This window comes from Plecotus auritus (assembly GCF_963455305.1).
Source record: "Plecotus auritus genome assembly, chromosome: 1".
Taxonomy (NCBI): domain Eukaryota; kingdom Metazoa; phylum Chordata; class Mammalia; order Chiroptera; family Vespertilionidae; genus Plecotus; species Plecotus auritus.
In genome coordinates, this window is record NC_137770.1 from 70,012,776 (window position 1) to 70,031,103 (window position 18,328).

An 18,328-nucleotide genomic window follows, 5' to 3' on the forward strand; every position below is an offset into this window, starting at 1 on the left:
TAGCATTTATGTTTATTTTTTCATTGATTGAAACATATTATGGAATTATTGGACAAGATGAGATGATCCCAGCCTTATGGGAAGAAATTTTTGATAATGAGGTTTGTTAAACTCTAAAATGAGTCAACACAGGGTCTGGTGGAATTTTCTTGTCTGGAAGGGCTTTAAAGGTAGATGAGATTTCTCTCAATCTGAGGTGTCTTAGGTAAAGATGCACCTGTAGAAAGGTAGATGTGCGGATGGTCCTTTTCAGTCTAAGAGTCAATAAAGGCCTTTAGCTCACCCAGTTGCAATCAGTTACAGCCCCAGTGGCTCACCCAATTGCAATCAGTTACAGCCCCAGTGGCTAACTCATCTGCCTGCATTTTCTGATATTTATGGGTAGCAATTAATTTATCATACTGTCTAACAAGCAATTCACAGTTTTTCTTCACAGTTTTTAAGGCTCTTGTTTTATTTATTATTAGTTTTTTTAAATAACTTTCAACCTTTAAAAAAATTTTTTTAAAAGGGAGAGACAGAAACATCAATGATGAGAGAGAATCATTGATCATTGCCTCCTGCACACCCCACACTGGGGATTGAGCCCACAACCCAGGCACGTGCCCTGAACAGTGACCTTCTCTTTCATAGGTTGATGCTCAATCACTGAGCCCTACCAGCTGGGCAAGGTTCATATATATATATATATATATATATATATATATATATATATATATACATATAATTGATTTTAGAGAGGAAGGGAGAGGGAGAGAGAAATAGAAACATCAATGATGAGAGAAAATCATTGATCGGCTGCCTCCTGCACGCCCCTCACTGGGGATCAAGCCCGCAACCCAGGCACGTGCCCTTGGCCAGAATCGAACCCGGGACCCCTCAGTCCGCAGGCCGACGCTCTATCCATTGAGCCAAACCAACCAGGGCAAGGCTCTTGTTTTATTTAGCAATGGGAATGGCTCAGGCTTATTTATTTATTTATCTATTTATTTTTAGTTATGTTTATTGAGGTTTAGTTTATCCTTCTTAGTGTATAGTTTATGAGTCTTGACAAACACAGTTGTTTGTCAAATAATCAGGAAGGCCTATTTATGTCTTGCTTGGAGAGAAATGCAATAGCAGGACAAAGGAGAGCAAAAACACAGTGACTTTTGGGGGATTTTTATGGGATTCAAGGTCAAGATTTGCCCCACACAGAAGCCAGTTGTTTGTGTCTTCTCATATTGAGTAGATGAATTCACTTCGTCTACCTAGTAAAGTTACTTAATAGTAACTTGACTTGGTCCTTTTAGGATTTTATTTATTTGGTCACCTGTCTTCTGCAGCATTAGGAGTGGAGGAAGAGAGGTGTCAATTATAAACTTCAAGGTGAAAAAGTGGCATGAATCTGTGTGTTCCATTCCATTTTTGCTCCACTAATAAAACATTCTGGAGATCTTAATTATATTCTAGTTATAGCAATAATAAATTCTAGAGTTTTCAGGAAATTTTTATTTCAGTCTGTCTTTTGAAATAAGTAACACATGCTCCGATGACATCCTTTGATTTTTAGTTTGAAAAAGATGATCACGCCCTAACCGGTTTGGCTCAGCGGATAGAGCGTCGGCCTGTGGACTGAGGGGTCCCAGGTTCGATTCCGGTCAAGGGCATGTGCCTTGGTTGCGGGCACATCCCTAGTAGGAGGTGTGCAGGAGGCAGCTGATTGATGTTTCTCTCTCATCGATGTTTTTAACTCTCTATCCCTCTCCCTTCCTCTCTGTAAAATATCAATAAAATATATTTAAAAAAAGGAAAAAGATGATCACTGTAATTTAGAAGAGCAGGGTGAAGATTGGTTGGTAGGAAGCTCCACTTTAGCTTAGCCTATATTGAATGCTGAATTGGGATTTTATAGGATGGGAGAATCATGGTTGGACTGTGTCTAAGTCATTCTGAGCCTGGGGTAGAGAGAGAAAACTATCTCCTAGTGAATGCCTACTATGTATATGCTTGGCACAGTGCTAGGTGCTTTCCTTTTTGACAGCTACTCTTGTGTAGAAATCCATCTTAGATCCAACCACTTAAAAAACAACAACATCAAAACAACAAAAACCATATTCCTCATGAGGCCTAGTTCATTAATACAAGTCACAGCTGCTACACCTTCTATAAGATACTGGCACCATAATTAGGATAACAGACTTTCAGGTCTTGGAGGGATCTTTGAGGTCATATTGTTAAAGGGGCAGCAGCTGTTCGCTTCACCACGGAGTCTGAGAATCACTGTGTTCATTTCTCTCAATGGGAGAATTGTCTGGGGCTATAGTCTTGTAGGCTACAATCCCATACATGATAGGGTAATGATAAGCAAATGTGAAGCATGAACTAAGTTCCAGACAGGAAATAGCAATAGAAAAAATATGGTTTACTGGGGTCCTCAGACAATGTAAATTGCGGGGGGGGGGGGGGGGGGGGGGAGGGGTGGAGAGAAGGGAGAAGACGAACTGGCAGAGATGTAATGTGAGGGTCTTGAATTCAGGTAGAGGCCCACAAAAGTGATCCTGATTGACACAGGTAAATCCCAAAGAGTCTTCTGTCTCCAGTTTCATCAGCTCAGGAATCCCAGCCATCCTGGATCCTTTTCTTTGCCCTTTAATAGCCGGGAAACCCTCTTCTTTCCACTGAAGAGAGTCAGAGAAGGGGTCTTAAGTGCATGAAGGATAAAAACATCTTTTATTTTCTGAGCAGTGGTATAAACAATTGTCCTGGAGGCTAGGGAATATATTTCACGCCCTCTCAAGGTCCCTTCGGTTCAAGGATACTGTCATTCTAGGGCTCTACAAGGGGGAGGGCCTGCAAGGTCCATGCTGCCATGGAAACACGCCGCCGTATTCCTTTTTCTTACGTGGGGCGGGGCACTGTGCCTCATTCACCAATAATCCACAGGATTTTTTGAGTGGCAGGCAGCAACAGCGAATGGGAAAGCCGATACTGAGTGACGCGCGGGAAAAGGAGGAGTTCGAGGCCGGTGGCGGCGGTGGCGACAGCGACAATCTGGGGATAGAGCTGGAGGGACCTGGGGAGCGTGCAGAGATCTCTAACTCGAGCGCGAGGGACCTCCCGCCGAGATGCCTGGTACTATTTGGGAAAGAGTGGGGGTGCAGTTAGCTCTGAAGTCTTGGCTTTGGGGTCTGAAGGAATGGCTGACCGGAGGGGGCGGGGTGGCAAGCATGGCGGCGGTGACTGGGAAAGGGTTGGAGGGCCCTGCGGAGGGGGTGGGGAAGCAGTAGCTAGGAAGGCTGAGTGGTCATGAGGAAGCGTGAAGGGCTGTGGGGGTTCTGGCGAACAGAGATGGCAAAGCAACCTTTTGGGGGTGGTAGAGGCTCCAGAGGGACGTAGGGAGAGTTGTGGGGGATGGAAAAAGGGGCGGGAAGAGACGAGGTTAGGAAGGAGGGGAAAGGGTGTCTACGGGAAGGTGATGGAAAAGGAGAGGGAGAGGATAGAAAGGCTGATTGTAAGTAATGAGGAATCGGATCTTGGGAAGTATGATGGGAAAGTGCTTGCAAGATCATAATGTTTTAATTGAAAGAGCTCTAGGGTGGTCCCCTTTCCCAACTCCTGTACTTCCCGCCCCATTATTTAAGCTCAAACTGCGTGAGGAAGGCTAGTAGGTTACATAGAACTGATCTTTTGTTATTCCATTCCAGGGGAGCAGATGGACCCTACTGGAAGTCAGTTGGATTCAGATTTCTCTCAGCAAGACACTCCTTGCCTGATAATTGAAGATTCTCAGCCTGAAAGCCAGGTTCTAGAAGATGATTCTGGTTCTCACTTCAGTGTGCTATCTCGACACCTTCCTAATTTACAGACACACAAAGAGAACCCTGTGTTGGTGAGTGATATTTTGTTTGGAAGTGATTGAGCAGATTCTCCCCCCCTCCCCCCCCCCCCACCTAAATCTAGACCAACCAGCAAATATAAGTACTCAGGTCACTATCTTTTGGGTACAATTAGTTGAAAAAATGAAATCACCATATTTACAAAAACTATGTCTCATTTTATATTATTTCATCTGTAGTGTGGATATTATGTATGTATGTTTTCTAGGATGTTGTGTCCAACCCTGAACAATCAGCTGGAGAACAAGGAGACAGTAAAAGTGGGTTCAATGAACATCTGAAAGAAGACAAAGCTGCAGGTGAGGTGTTTCAAACGATCAGTCCCATTTTGCAAGGGTGCACTTGTTAGAGCTGGGTGGATTTAAACGTGGTTGTGGTGAACGTATGTAAGGAAATCTAGCACAGTATCTATCTGGTGCGTAGTAGGCATGCAGAAGGTTGGTTTTCTGTAATGTAGCTGATTAGGTTTGTATTGTCTGCATTCCTGAATTTGTATTAAAGTTTAGTGGTAAATGCCTTTTGTGCTAATATCCTCTTGTATTTTTCAGACCCTATGGATTCTTCTCATTTGGATACATGTGGTTCCATCAGTCAGGTCATTGAACAGTTACCTCAGCCAAACAGGACAAGCAGGTATACTAGTGTTTGAAGAAATATATTTACATTTATTAATGGATCAATTCTTTTTGTCTGTACCTTTGACTCATCCCAAAGATAAAGGAATTAATCTTATTTTTGTGAATTAGGGAGTGGGATTTGAGGATTGTGTTAGTGCTGTTAGCTGGAATCTCTTTTGTGAAGGTAATAACATTTTTACATCTACATTATTCATATTGTGATCTGTCTTGTACATGTGAAACAAAATAAGTATTCCTTATTCTTAGCATAGATATGACTTATTAATTGGAAAAAAAAAATCAAACAATATATTTAAGTATATTGTCAAAACTGTTAGGCATGCTTTCCACCAACCAAAGTACCTCACCAGTTTTAGACCCAGAATGTTTAATTCATATTCTATTCAAACAGCATTCAATTTTTACTTTGTCTTTCCATCACCCATTTATTGAGTTTATTATGTTTTGAGAGTTCTTTATATATTCTAGATACTAGTCCTTTGTAGGATATATGATATGCAAATATATTCTTCCACTCTGCAGCTTGTCTTTTCATCCTCTTCAGTGGGTTTTCCACAGAGCAGGTTTTTAATTTTGATGAGATCTGTTAAATATTTTTAACAGAATAATATGAATGCATAGTTAATTTTAAAAAGAGTTTATAATGAAAAGCAAGGAGTTCTTTCTCATCCTTGGTCTCCTTTCGCAGAGGCAATCTTATTTAAGTGTTTGTGTTTTTACTTTTTTGGGAGGTCATCTTCCTTGCCCTTAATACTATTGCAAAACGAAGTAACACTATTATACTGCCATTTCTTATTTTATCAGATTAAGATAATTGAGTCCCATAAGTGAAGATGAGGATTTCTTCCCAACAACGCTTTCCCAATTTTTGTAATAATTATTTTAGTTCTTTTATTAATTACTTTTGTACTTCAAAACAATATAAACCTTTGTTTTCTTCTTCCATCAGCTTAGACAGTGGAGAAAAGTTTAAGATTAGTATTATTTTTTGTCTATAATTAAGCCTCTTCTGATTTTTTAAAAAAATCCTCACCTGAGAATATGTATTTTTTATTGACTTTTTAGAGAGAGAGGAGGGGAAAGACAGGGACAGAAAGAGAGAAAGAAATAAACATCTACCTGAGAGAGAAACATTGATTGGTTGCATCCCATATGCACCCTGACTAGGGATTGAATCTGCAACCAGGTATGTACCCTGACTGGGAATCAAACCTGTACCCGTTTTGGTGCATGGGACGACGATCCAACCAACTGAGTCACCCGGCCAGGGCATTCTGATTTTTTAAAATATTTGTAGTAATATTTTACTTTGGAATAATTTTATATTTAAAAACATTTTAAAATAAAGCCTCTTCTGATTTAACGAATCATTCTACAAATATTTATTGAGTCAAGCACTATTGAATATTGGGGATACAAAGCGATCAGAAGAGATGAAAATTCTAGACCTTAATATAGCTTACATTCTTGTATGGGATATAGCAATACATGATGAATAAGTAAAAGATATAGTATTCATAGGGCTGAAGAGAAAAATAAAACGAATGGCAATAGGAAATATCACAGGAGTTGCAAGTTTATATTGAGTGACTTGGGGAATGCTTCACTGTTGTGGCATTTGATTAAAAGTCATAAGTGATGCCGGCAGGTGTGGCTCAGTTGTTGAGCGTGGACCTATGAACTAGGAGATCACAGTTCTATTCCCGGTCAGGGCACATGTCCAGGTTTTGGGCTGGATCCCCAGTGGAGGGCGAGCAGGAAACAGCTGATGAATGATTCTCTCTCATCATTGATGTTTCTATTTCTCATTCTTTTTCTGAAAATCAATAAAAATATATTTAAAAAAAAATCTTAAGTGATTAAGTGATCTCTGTTGTTATCTGGGATAAGTGCAAAGGCCCTGAGGTGTGAGCGTGCTTGGCATTTTTGAGAAATGGCAAGGTTAGTGTGGCTATAGGTAGAGTGATTGAAAGGAGTGGGAGAAGAAGTCAGAGAAGTAAAGAGGGGACCAGAATCTGTAAATAATGGGCACTGTGAGTAATTTGGCTGTTACTCTTAGTGAGGTAGAAAGGCATTTAAAAGTTTTGAGCAGAGGAATGACATGATCTGACTTAGATTTTGACATGATCACCCTGATTGCTGGATCAAGAATAGTCTGAAGGTATATAGTTTTTATCTGTTGACTAGTAGCCGTGTGCCAGTAGCTCTCCAGTAGCTCGCCAGTAGCTCGCCTGTAGCTCTCCAGTAGCTCGGCAGTAGCTCGGCAGTAGCTCAGCAGTAGCTTGCCAGTAGCTCTCTGCTTGCTGCCCTGCTCTCCTGTAGCTCCCCCGCACCCCCTCATAGCTTGTTGCCCTGCCCCCTCCTGTAGCTCCCCGCTGCCCACTTGTGGCCAGTAGCTCGCTGCCGCCCTCCTGTAGCTCCCTCCGTCACCCCGCACCCCCCCATAGCTTGCTGCCCTACTCCTGTAGCTCTCCACCGCCCACTTGTAGCTCGCTGCCCCACCCTCCTACTGATCAGTGATCCAGTCATTATGTGGTTGGTCGTTACGCTTCACAGCGTAACAACCATTTGCGTATTACATCTTTATTATATAGGATTGTACCTCAGAAAAGCTGGAAAAATGAAAATAATTAAAAATAAAAGAAGCTATTTAAATAAAATTAATAAAAAGAATAGACTGAAGGGGGAGCAGAGGCAGGAAGACCAACTAGGAGACAATTTAAATAATTTAGACATAATATGAGTGGCTAGACCAGAGTAGAAGTGGATGGAGGGTAGTGAAGCTCTAGGTCAGGCGTCCTCAAACTTTTTAAACAGGGGGCCAGGTCACTGTCCCTCAGACTGTTGGAGGGCCGGACTATAGTTTAAAAAAAAACAACTATGCCAAAACCGGTTTGGCTCAGTGGATAGAGCGTCAGCCTGCCGACTGGAGGGTCCCGGGTTCGATTGCGGTCAAGGGCATGTACCTTGGTTGCGGGCACATCCCCAGTGGGGGGTGTGCAGGAGGCAGCTGATTGATGTTTCTCTCTCATCGATGTTTCTGACTCTCTCTTTCCCTTCCTCTCTGTAAAAAATCAATAAAATATATTAAAAAACAAAACAAAACAAAACAAAACAAAAAACTACGAACAAATTCCTATGTGCACTGCGGGCCCGGGACAAGTCGGCTGCTAAGCAGGACAGGCAGCGGCACCCGGCGGGCTGGATAAATGTCCTCGGCGGACCGCATGTGGTCCGCGGGCTGTAGTTTGAGGACCCCTGCTCTAGGTTTTTGATAATAGGATTCAAAGACAGATTGAACATGAGAGTAAAGAAGGAAGTAACAATGTTTTCATGTTTTTGGTTTGAGAATTAGAAGAATGGAGTTACTGTTAATTGAGATGTACTACAAGAGGGAGTCAGTTATAGACAAGTGAAAGTTGAGCTGCCTTTTCAATTGCCAGTTGGAAGCATTTGGCGATGTACAAGTCTGGAGCTCAGGGGGAAGGTATATGCTGGAGATTTAAATTGCAGAGTCATAGCATATGGGTTATATTAAAAGCTCTAGTCTGGATAAGAGTACTGAGGAGGTGAGTGTAGGTGGAGTAGAGGTCCAGGGACTCACTGAGCCTACAGCATTTAGAGGTCAGGGACAGGAAGAAAAACACTAAAAGAGACTAAATGAAGATCCAAGATGTGTGGTTTGTGCTGTCTTTCATAGCTCTTCTGCTTTTTGTTATATTTGCTCTTGGACTTTCTTTTCCTATATTTCCCAAGGTCATGCATCTGTCTGGTCCTCCCAGTTATGCAAGTAATGTTCTATACTTGCCTCTTGAACAACATGGGTTTGAACTGTGTATGTATGTTCACTTATGTGCAGATTTTTTTCATAAATAGATAGTCAGCCTTCCTATCCTTGGGTTTTGCATGCATGGATTCAACCAATTGCAGATGGGAAACAGTATTTAACATTTTTTAAAAAATAGATTTCAGAGAGAGATAGAAACACCAATGATGAGAGAGAATCACTGATTGGCTGCCTCCTGTATGCCCCCTACTGGAGATCAGGCTTGCAACCAACCGTGACCTCCTGGTTCATAGGTCAACGCTCAACCACTGAGATACCGTGGCTGGGTGGAAAACAGTATTTTTGATCCATGGTTGGGGATCCATGGATATGAAGGGCCAACTGTATGCATTGTTCTACACTCTATATATATAAAACCCTAAGCAACCGGACAACCCTATGACCAGCCGGTAGCTATGATGTGCACTGACCACCAGGGGGCAGATGCTCAACGCAGGAGCTGCCCCCTGGTGGTCAGTGCGCTCCCACAGTGGGAGTGCTGCTCAGCTGACCCTCGGGCGCCAGATGTGCAGCTGCAGTACTCCCCCTGCATGCCCCTCCTCCCCCATGAGGTAGCGGTTAAGGCCGGGCTGCGGCAGCTTGGAGGTCCACTGATCCCCACAGGCCAGGCCGAGGGACCCCACTGGTGCATGAATCTGTGCACCAGGCCTCTAGTTTTATATAAGGGACTTGACTATTCTTGGATTTAGTTATCCACAGGGGTCCTGGAACTAGTTCACCCAGATACCAATGGATCACTAAAGTTTTGGGAGAGTCAAAAGTTATACATGTATTTTCAACTGCACGGGGCAGGGGGTGGGGGGGGGTTGGGGGGGCAGCGCCTATACCCACTGTGTTGTTCAAGGGTCAACTGTATTTTATTTTTGTGAAAATATTAGTTCTTTTTTTCTTTCTTGGATCCCCATATTTACAAATTTATGTTTTCACCTCTTTTATGCTTAAGTTATGCTCAATAGTTGTATGAAATATTAAACGTGTAGAAAGTTACAAGGGAGCAAAAAACATCATCTATAATTCTGCCACCCAGAGGCTAATTGCTATAAACATTTCGGTTTATTTTCCCTCTTTATTTGTGGACTTGATTTGCATAGTTGACATGTGGTCAGTATGTTTGCTGACCTTTTTTGCTTAACAACATGAGCATTTTTCCTATGACGATTAAAACTTTTAATAGCATTTTCCCCAAGTTTTTATTTAAAAAATTTAAACCTCCAGAAAAGATTAAAGGATAGTACACATTTGTTCTCTGTGTGTATATATGCATGTGCTAGATCATTTGAAACTAAGTTGCAGACATATTTCCCCTTAAATATTTTAGCATTTATCATCTAAGAATAATATATTATTGTATATGATCATAATACCATTACTACACCAAAGAAAGTATTAATCTATAATAATAAAAGCATAATATGCAAATTGACCGAACGACCGAACAGCAGAACAACCTTCTGGACAACTATGCTATGACACGCATTGGTACCAGGCCAGCTAAGTCAGGTGCAATGCAATTGGTTGGGGTGGGGGTGGGCCCAGCCATCACCCCACGATCGCCCCGCAGAGGGAGGCCCAGGCTACCTGGCTGGTGGCGCTGCAGCAGGTGGACGGGGCTTCTTTCTGTGTGGCAGCAATCTATCGTGGAGCTCTGGCCAGATGGGCAGGGCCTTCCTCTGCAGGGCGATCGATCTGGGGGCCCCATGATCAATTGCCCCACAGAGAGAGGCCCAGGCGACCGGCCAGACACTGTGGCGGGTGTGCGGGGCCAGCCAGCAATTGCACCCCACGCCTGTCACCTGCAGAGGGAGGCAACCGGTGGTCGGGGAGGAGCGTGGAGGCGGGGCCAGCTGCCAGCAGGCAGCCGGGGGTGGGGGGGTGGGGTAGTGGGAGGGGGAAGGAGAACCCTGATTGGCCCTGATCGCCAGCCTGGCCTAGGGACCCTACCCAAGGGGTCCCAGATTGCGAGAGGGCGCAGGCCGGGTTGAGTGACACACCCCTCCCCCCGCAGACTCTAGTTCCTTAATATCTGACAATATAGTTCATACTAAAATTTTTCCAATTTTCTCAAAGACGTCTTTTATATATATACATTTTTTAAGAGTGACCACAATCTTTTTTTTTTTAATAATATTTTTATTGTTTTTTATTTTTATTGCAAGCCCATGCTCTATCCACTGAGCCAAACCAGCTAGGGCGAGACTATTCTTTTGTAATATTTGTTGCAGATTTTTCCCTAGTTGTTATTTGTCTTTTACTTTTGTTTATTATGTTTTTTGACCTGTGATGTAATCTTTTTAAAAAGTACATAGCTCTGCCCTAGCTGGTTTGGCTCAGTGATAGAGCGTCAGCCTGTGGACTAAAGGATCCTGGGTTCAATTCCAATCAAGGGCACATGCCCAGGTTGCCAGCTTGATCCCCAGTAGGGGGTGTGCATGAGGCAGCCGATCAATGATTCCCTCTCATCATTGATGTTTCTGCTTCTCTCCCTCTCTCTTCCTCTTTGAAATCAATAAAGGTATATTAAAAAAATACATAGGCCTCACCCTGGCTGGTGTGGCTCAGTTGGTTGGAGCATCGTCTTGTGAGCCAAAAGGTTGTGGGTTCGATTCCCGGTCAGGGTACATACCCAGGGTACATATCGGGGGGATAGGGATGCCTATGAGAGGCAACCGTTTGATGTTTGTCTCTCATATTCTTCTCTCTCTAAAATCTCTCTCTTTGTCCGTCTCCCTTCCTCTCTCTCTAAAATGAATAAAAACATATTCTTAGGTGAAGATTAAAAAAAAAATAGACATCTTACCTTATAAAATGTATTAAATAAAATACATTTTATTCAGATATTCTGATTCTATGTATGTATTCTAAGATTTTTTACTATAGTATTTTTGTGAACTGTTTGCTTTAATAGATGTATTTTTGAACCCCTTCCCTACACATCTAATCCATATCTATTATCACTTGTCAGTAATTCTCTTGAGTGCAAGATTTTTCTGTCCCTGCTCATATTTTTTCAGAGAAAGATAAAATTCAAGTATGTTTGTTCCTTTCTTCTGTTTAATGATTGTGCTGCTTAATTCTGTACACTGTTTTTGAGTTGTTAACATTTTCGGTGCTTGTCTGTAGAAAGAAGCAATAATGGGTGAGGCTTTTTACTTTTTCAAATTTGCTTAGAAGGTGGTTGGTGTGTGGGGAGTCACAATAAAATTCCAAAGTGCTTTGAGCAAAATGTCCCAACCTATCTGGGAACACGTGGTTGTATCTTTCTGCTGTGTAGTGTTTTGGGACGGTCAGTGGAACCTGCTCCTCCTGTGGGGGAAGAGAAGGAAGAAATGGAAGACAAGGAGAAGGGGGAAAAGGAAGAAGATACTCTTGATGTTGCCACACATTCCCTTGGTGCTGAAGGTAGCTTTATGCCTTTTTCAGGATAGTAGATTATTCTAAGTCCTTTTATTGTGAGCATACAGACACTAAATTTTTTCTTTTTATCAGGTTATAGATTTGTCATCATAAATTGAGAATGGTCATTAAGAAATTTGCTTAGTAGTCTAAGATATTTCACCTACTTTGGTGTTTAGGAATTTCCAGGTCATTGGATAGCCCCCTTTGTGCATATTGACTCTTCTTCCTTTTGTAATCAAATATTTTTGGGATGTATGCTTTATGGGGCTGGAAGTACATTGAATTATTGAGTATGGGGTATGGTTTATGTATATTTTCAAGAAGTAGAAGTAGTCTACTTATATTAGGTGCTTACAAGGTTTTATAGCATGCAACTTTTTTTTGCTTCATTACACATTTTCCCCCTTCACTTTTACTGCTTCTATTTTGATTTTATTTTGAAAAACTGGGGGAGGGCAGGGTTTTGATTTGAAGGATGTAACATGACCTTCTTTTGCTAAGTGATAGCACCTTGCCTGGTGCATAATATTGTAGGATGATACCTAATTTCTTTGGGCCTTGTTCCTAGATCCTGCCTCATCACAGTTGGGCTTTGGGGTTCTGGAACTCTCCCAGAGCCAGGATGCTGAGGAAAATACTGTGCCATATGAAGAAGACAAAGAGCCTCTGCAGTCGGTAACCACCAACTCTGGTTATACTAGGCTACCTGATGTGGATGCTAATATTGGTATGAAACTGTTTTCTGGCATTTGGAATTGTTTATAAGCATTTTCATCCCATGCTAGAGCTCTTCTTTCCTTGATAACACTTTATAGCTATCTAAGTTAATATAATCTATGTTAATATAGTAAGGTTGCAGAGTTGTCTGGCAACTACTTGTCAGTTGATGGTTTGCAGATTAGTGTTTTTTTGGTGAGTTATCGGTTGTTTTCCTTGTTTGGAAAATGTATGTATTTTCCAATTAGACTTCTGTCTATTAAAATCTTTACCTTTAAAAAAGCATTAGGGACTGCTTCTAGTACTTTGAAAAATTAAATTTCTCCTTTCTTTTTTTTTTTAATATCTCCTTTCTTTCTTCTAACACTTCAAGCAATTAAGCATGAAGAGCAGTCTAGTGAAGATATCTCCATGGCAGAACAGCCCAGCAAGGATGTCCCTGTGGTAGCACAACCCAGTAAGGACATACATGTGGTACAAGAGCAAAATCCATCAACTGCAAGGTAACCCATGTTCTTTCTAGAAAGTATTTTTGGGTTTCTGCTGTAGGGTTATACTCATTTCACTTGGCCAGGATTTTCAGAAATTCTTGATTTTCATCTCTCCTCTTTTCTCCCCCTAGCATTTTTCTGGTCCAATAAAAACGTTGATTATTCATGAATTCTCTTTTTGTCCTTATCTTTAGGCATACTACAAAGCCATTTTATTGCTGCTGTAACTATAAGCATTACTCCTTAATCTTTGGTTGTTTCTCCTCTCTGATCTTTGTCTACTGCCTCTCTGTGGGAGGCATTCTAGCCTCTCTGGTGTTAGGCGGAATCACATGAATATTATATTTGAAAGTCTTACTATTTCTGTACTTGAAGAGCACCCAGATTGTTTTGGGTTGTTGGATATCCTGCATTGGGTAGTTTATGATAAAGATTTAGGGAGATATTCTTTCCCAAGTTCATTACGCTCTTAATTTGGTGGGAATTGGGCAGTATATCTCTCTTCTGCCCGTTGTGATTGTTGTTTCCAAAACAGTATGGCATCTGGTCAACAGCTCAAGTTTGGATATGGCAGAGGAAAGTGGGATGCTTCCAGTTTGGGGCGGGGATAACTAAACATTCAATATAGCTACTTCCTTCTGTAGAAATAGTGGGGGTCGATGGGGAAAAAAGGGGACATCTATCTGTAATACTTTCAACAATGAAGATAAAAAAAAAAGAAATAGTGGGGAATGGGGTTCTGGGGTCCTGAATAAAATTGAATATAAAGAGAAGTTGACTTTTTAATGCAAAGCACTTAGCTTATAACTGGGCCTGAGTTTTTAGTCCCTTCCTTCCTTCCTTCCTTCCTTCCTTCCTTCCTTCCTTCCTTCCTTCCTTCCTTCCTTCCTTCCTTCCTTCCCTCCCTCCCTCCCTCCCTCCCTCCCTCCCTCCTCCCCTCCCTCCCTTTCTCTTTCTCTCTTTCTTTCTTAATATGTTTTTATTGATTTTAGAGAGAGGAAGAGAGAGGGAGAGAGGATAGAAACATCAGTGATGAGAGAGAATCATTGATTGGCTGCCTTCTGCACGCCCTCTTCTGGGGACCCCTCTTCTGCAACCTGCAACCTGCAACCTGCAACCTGGGCATGTGCCCTGACTGGAAATCGGACTGTGACCTTCTGGTTCATGGGTCGACGCTCAACCACTGAGCCACACTGGCGAGGCTAGGCTTTTCTTTAGGAATTTGCACTCTAGCTAGTTTTCCTATTCTGTTTACTCTGGGAAATTGTAGAGTAGGTAAATCTCAAGAATCTGGAAAGGGATCAGCAGTGAATGTCTTACATGTGTGAATAGTACTAGTGTGGAGTCTTGGTTTGGGGCTTAGATTTAGTAGATCAAATGGAAAAGGCCAACAGAAGGTAATGTGTGTGGCAATAAGTTCAGAGAATAATTCACACCCAGGCCCTTTTGTTGGAAGGTCATTGGTAGAACTGGCATTGCTGTAGTCTGGATTAAAATTCTTCATGCATGTGTAGATAATAGCATATGTAACAAAAATTCCTAAATGACTCATCAGTAATCTCATGTAGTGCAGCAGTTAGCAGTGTTGAAAAGAGGTATTGCTGTGTGAGAGACTTAGACAGGCTTTGAAATGAGCTAAGGGCTTTGTATCATCAAATAGTATCTTAATTTTCACTAGGTAGTTATATATACTAGAGCTATTGAAAATTTTGAAATTATTAAAGGAAAACAGACAAAACACAGGAAAAGTTTATTAGCTCAAAGATGAAAACATTTGAACATATCAACTTTTTCTCCTGGTGATGTGAATCTCCTAGGTCAGAGGACATGCCTCCTAGTCCCAAAGTATCTCTTATTGCTGTGGAAACAAAAGAACAAATATCTGCTCAAGAAATTCTGGAAGGTGAACTGCAGATTCCGAAGTTACCAGAGCCTGAGTTTTTGTCAACTCAGGAAGACTTGTTTGACCAGAGCAATAAAACAGGTACAAAGAGTAATTAGTTGCTGTATAGTTCCTCTTCTCCAAAGATAAAAACTTTTTATTTCAGTTTTGCGGCTACTGTTTAAGTTAGAAGGCACTTTATAGGTATGCAGACTTGTTTGTGATATGGAAGGAAAATATGCCTCTAGCTGATTAATGAGAAAGTCTTTTTGAGAATGATCGCTATTTAACATTTTAACCTAATTTTCTCTCTCTTTTGGAAATGGAGATATTGAGGAGTAATAGCTAATATAGTAAATTTAATAACTATGGACAGAGTAGCAACTTCTGTTGTCATAGGTCTCCAAATATTTAACATAATTAAGTATATATTTTTTCATATTCACCCGGCTAACATTGTACTTATCTGTTTGTTAGTTCACAAATAGGAAGTTATGGTCTAGGAGAAAGAATGTAAAACTTAGAAGACCAGAGTGGTATTAGTTTCACATTTTGTTAACCCCCACCAACCCTTTATTCTGTTACCTCACAGAGCCAGAAAGCTTCAGTAATAACTAGCAAAGTATACATCAAGTCCTCATGTTGTCGATAGGTTATATGATTTTAAATGAAACAACATATAACAAAACCAATTTTACTGTAGGCTAACTAATATAAAGAAGAGGTAAGTTCATAGGACATTTCATCAACATTAAAACAAAATTATGTTGAATGAGATGACATTGTTGGAGGACCTGCTGTAATATGTTGGTTGTAATGAGGGAAGGAGAGAGGGTTATATTCCTTTACTATGATGTGAATATGTGCAAAACATACAAAGAGTCACTAAGGAATCTTTTTTGGTCTCTCGCTAAATCTATAGGTTGTATTTAAGACATTCCTTTATACTTGGGATTAGTAAAGCTGATATTCCATCTGTTGCTAAGAAGGGACCAACGGGAGACTCTTCATACTGTAAATCAGTACTGACTATTTATATATCCTTTTACTAACATGTTAGTATTTTCTGTCTCCTTTTGAGGAGGCTCAGGTTCTAATCATGAAAATTGCTGCATTCATATTCTCAGGTGTCATATGCATTATTTTGACTTCTCCCAACTCCATATTATGGCATGAGTTTACTTCACCTTAGGTAGACCTTGAAATAAAAGTCTCACTTGCTGTTTTATAATAGAACCTTCACAAGAAAGAAGAGCAGTCAAGATATCAGGATTCTGGCCTTTTTCAAGCTTTAATCATGACATAAAGGACTAAGGAATTCTTTTTGGCAATTTTTTATTTAAAAAACCTATAACTTAGTAGGGAGGGGGGCTTTTAATGATCACTCAATATTTGTGTTAGCATGGCATTTCATTAATTGTACTATAATTAGAAAACAGTTTCTACCCTTTTGGAACATGGTTGGAAACATGTATATTACTCTTTTTGCAGTACAGAGTGCTTTTTTGTTTGCTTGTTTTTCAACTCAGTAATGTCAATCTGAGAAGTAAATGTAACTAGATTTTTTTTTCCCCAATAGTTTCTGATGGTTGCTCTACTCCTTCAAGGGAAGAAGGTGGGTGTTCTCTGGCTTCCACACCTGCCACCACTCTGCATCTCCTGCAGCTCTCTGGTCAGAGGTCCCTTGTTCAGGAGAGCCTTTCCTCGTAAGTAAGCCTAAAGCAGCTCTGCCAGGGAAACGTGCCTGAGGGGCTTAGGCTAGGGTTCAAAGAGCTAAACTTGTCCACAAGTTCAGCATTCTTTTTGAAACCAAAAGGTAAAATCTAGGCTTTAGAATTTTGGGGGTACGAACTTAGTAGGACCATTGAAGGTAGGTAAATCTGCTTTCCCATTTGGACATTTTATAATAGTAGCCCAAAGGTTTCATTAGGGAAGAAACTGCCCATTTACTAAGAGACCGTTATACATCCAAAACAAGCATTCTGCTCTTTTATTTGACTAAAAATTCTTCCCATTTAATAGGGGTGGAAAATAGTTTGTACTAGAGTTAACAGTAGTTGGATTTCTTTCTCTCTGTGTTAGGGCAAAGAGGTTTGTACTTTTAAATAAAAATGTGCATGATCTTTCTAATAGGCAAAAATGGAGTAAATATTTTTGTCTCAAAAATTAGCAGATGAATTATTTTTTTAGTACTTTCTCATCTGCTTTTCAGTCATGATGTCCTTGTGTCTGATCATTCATTTTCTCTTATAATCATATGGCTTTATGCTTACTCTTTAAAAAATATTTTTTTATTGATTTCAGAGAGGAAAGGAGAGAGAGAGAGAGAGAGAGAGAGAGAGAGAGAGAGAAATAGAAACATCAATGATGAGATAATCATTGACCGGCTGCCTCCTGCATGCCCCCTACTCTGGATCAAGCCCAAAATCCAGGCATGCTCTCTGACCAGGAATTGAACCATCACCTCCAGGTTCATAAGTTGCCTCTCAACCACTGAGCCACGTGGGCCGAGCTACTCTTTTTGCTTTTTAATTCTAATTTTTGATATGTCTCATGTGAGAAATAGTTATTGAAATATTATTCATGGCTCTTCCACAAGCCTCAGGTAGTTTTTGAGAGAAATGCTAATTAGTATTTGTCTGAATGGCTTAGACATTTTTGCTATTAAAAAGTAAGAAAACAAATGCAAAACTGTGGCTGTGGTTAAAAATAATCTGTGATTTTTCTCTTTCTATAAAGGAATTCCTCAGATCTTGTTGCTCCTTCCCCTGATGCTTTCCGCTCTACCCCATTTATTGTACCTAGCAGTCCCACAGAGCAAGAAAGAAGAAAAGGTGAGCTCTCTTGATCTGTCGGTTGATCTCAGATTAGAAGAGGAGCAGCAATTCTGCCTTGCAAAATATACTGTTTCTTTATATGTTAGAACACTGACCTAAACTATTCAGTAGGACTCGTCTCTCTTACCTTTAGGGAAGTGGCCTAGGGTAAAGTGCTCTTCTCAGTTCTTAACTCTTCTAGCACCAGTTTTTTTGAGAACTCGGTGTTATTGACTTAATTTTTAAAAAGTCCCTTAAGGGAAAATGTTCAGGTTTTCAAATTAAATTCAAATGAATTAGTATAGTGAAGAGCTGGATTTATTACTGATTTCCAGCAACATATTTACATGTTATTGATGAGAGGGAACCAAAAATTGTTTCTTTTGTCTTTATAGGTTATTTTATTATTTATTTTTATTTTTTTAAATATATTTTTATTGATTTCAGAGAGGAAGGGAGAGAGAGAGAGAGAGAGAGAGAGAGAGAGAGAGAAGCACCAATGATGAGAGAGAATCATTGACCGGCTGCCTTTTGCTTGCCCCTGCTGGGGATCAAGTCTGCAACCCGGGCATGTGCCCTGACCGGGAATCAAACCCTGACCTCCTGGTTCATAGGTCGACACTCAACCACTTAGCCACACTGGCTGCGCTATTTTTGTTATTA

General features: G+C 40.7%; 1 protein-coding gene across 4 annotated transcripts in view; it reads left to right on the forward strand.

Moving 5' to 3' along the window:
• The first annotated feature begins 2,974 nt into the window (after positions 1–2,974).
• TP53BP1 (tumor protein p53 binding protein 1) overlaps positions 2,975–18,328 on the forward strand; it is a 91,178-nt gene continuing 75,824 nt past the window's right edge. For all 4 annotated transcript variants that reach the window (XM_080674516.1, XM_080674518.1, XM_080674517.1 and 1 more), the window contains exons 1-10: positions 2,975–3,114; positions 3,687–3,871; positions 4,087–4,177; positions 4,427–4,511; positions 11,635–11,762; positions 12,328–12,486; positions 12,850–12,979; positions 14,785–14,951; positions 16,429–16,555; positions 17,589–17,683. In XM_080674516.1, coding sequence (XP_080530642.1) covers positions 3,108–3,114; positions 3,687–3,871; positions 4,087–4,177; positions 4,427–4,511; positions 11,635–11,762; positions 12,328–12,486; positions 12,850–12,979; positions 14,785–14,951; positions 16,429–16,555; positions 17,589–17,683 — 1,174 coding nt within the window. In that variant the 5' untranslated portion in view covers positions 2,975–3,107. The remainder of the gene's footprint in view (positions 3,115–3,686; positions 3,872–4,086; positions 4,178–4,426; positions 4,512–11,634; positions 11,763–12,327; positions 12,487–12,849; positions 12,980–14,784; positions 14,952–16,428; positions 16,556–17,588; positions 17,684–18,328) is intronic.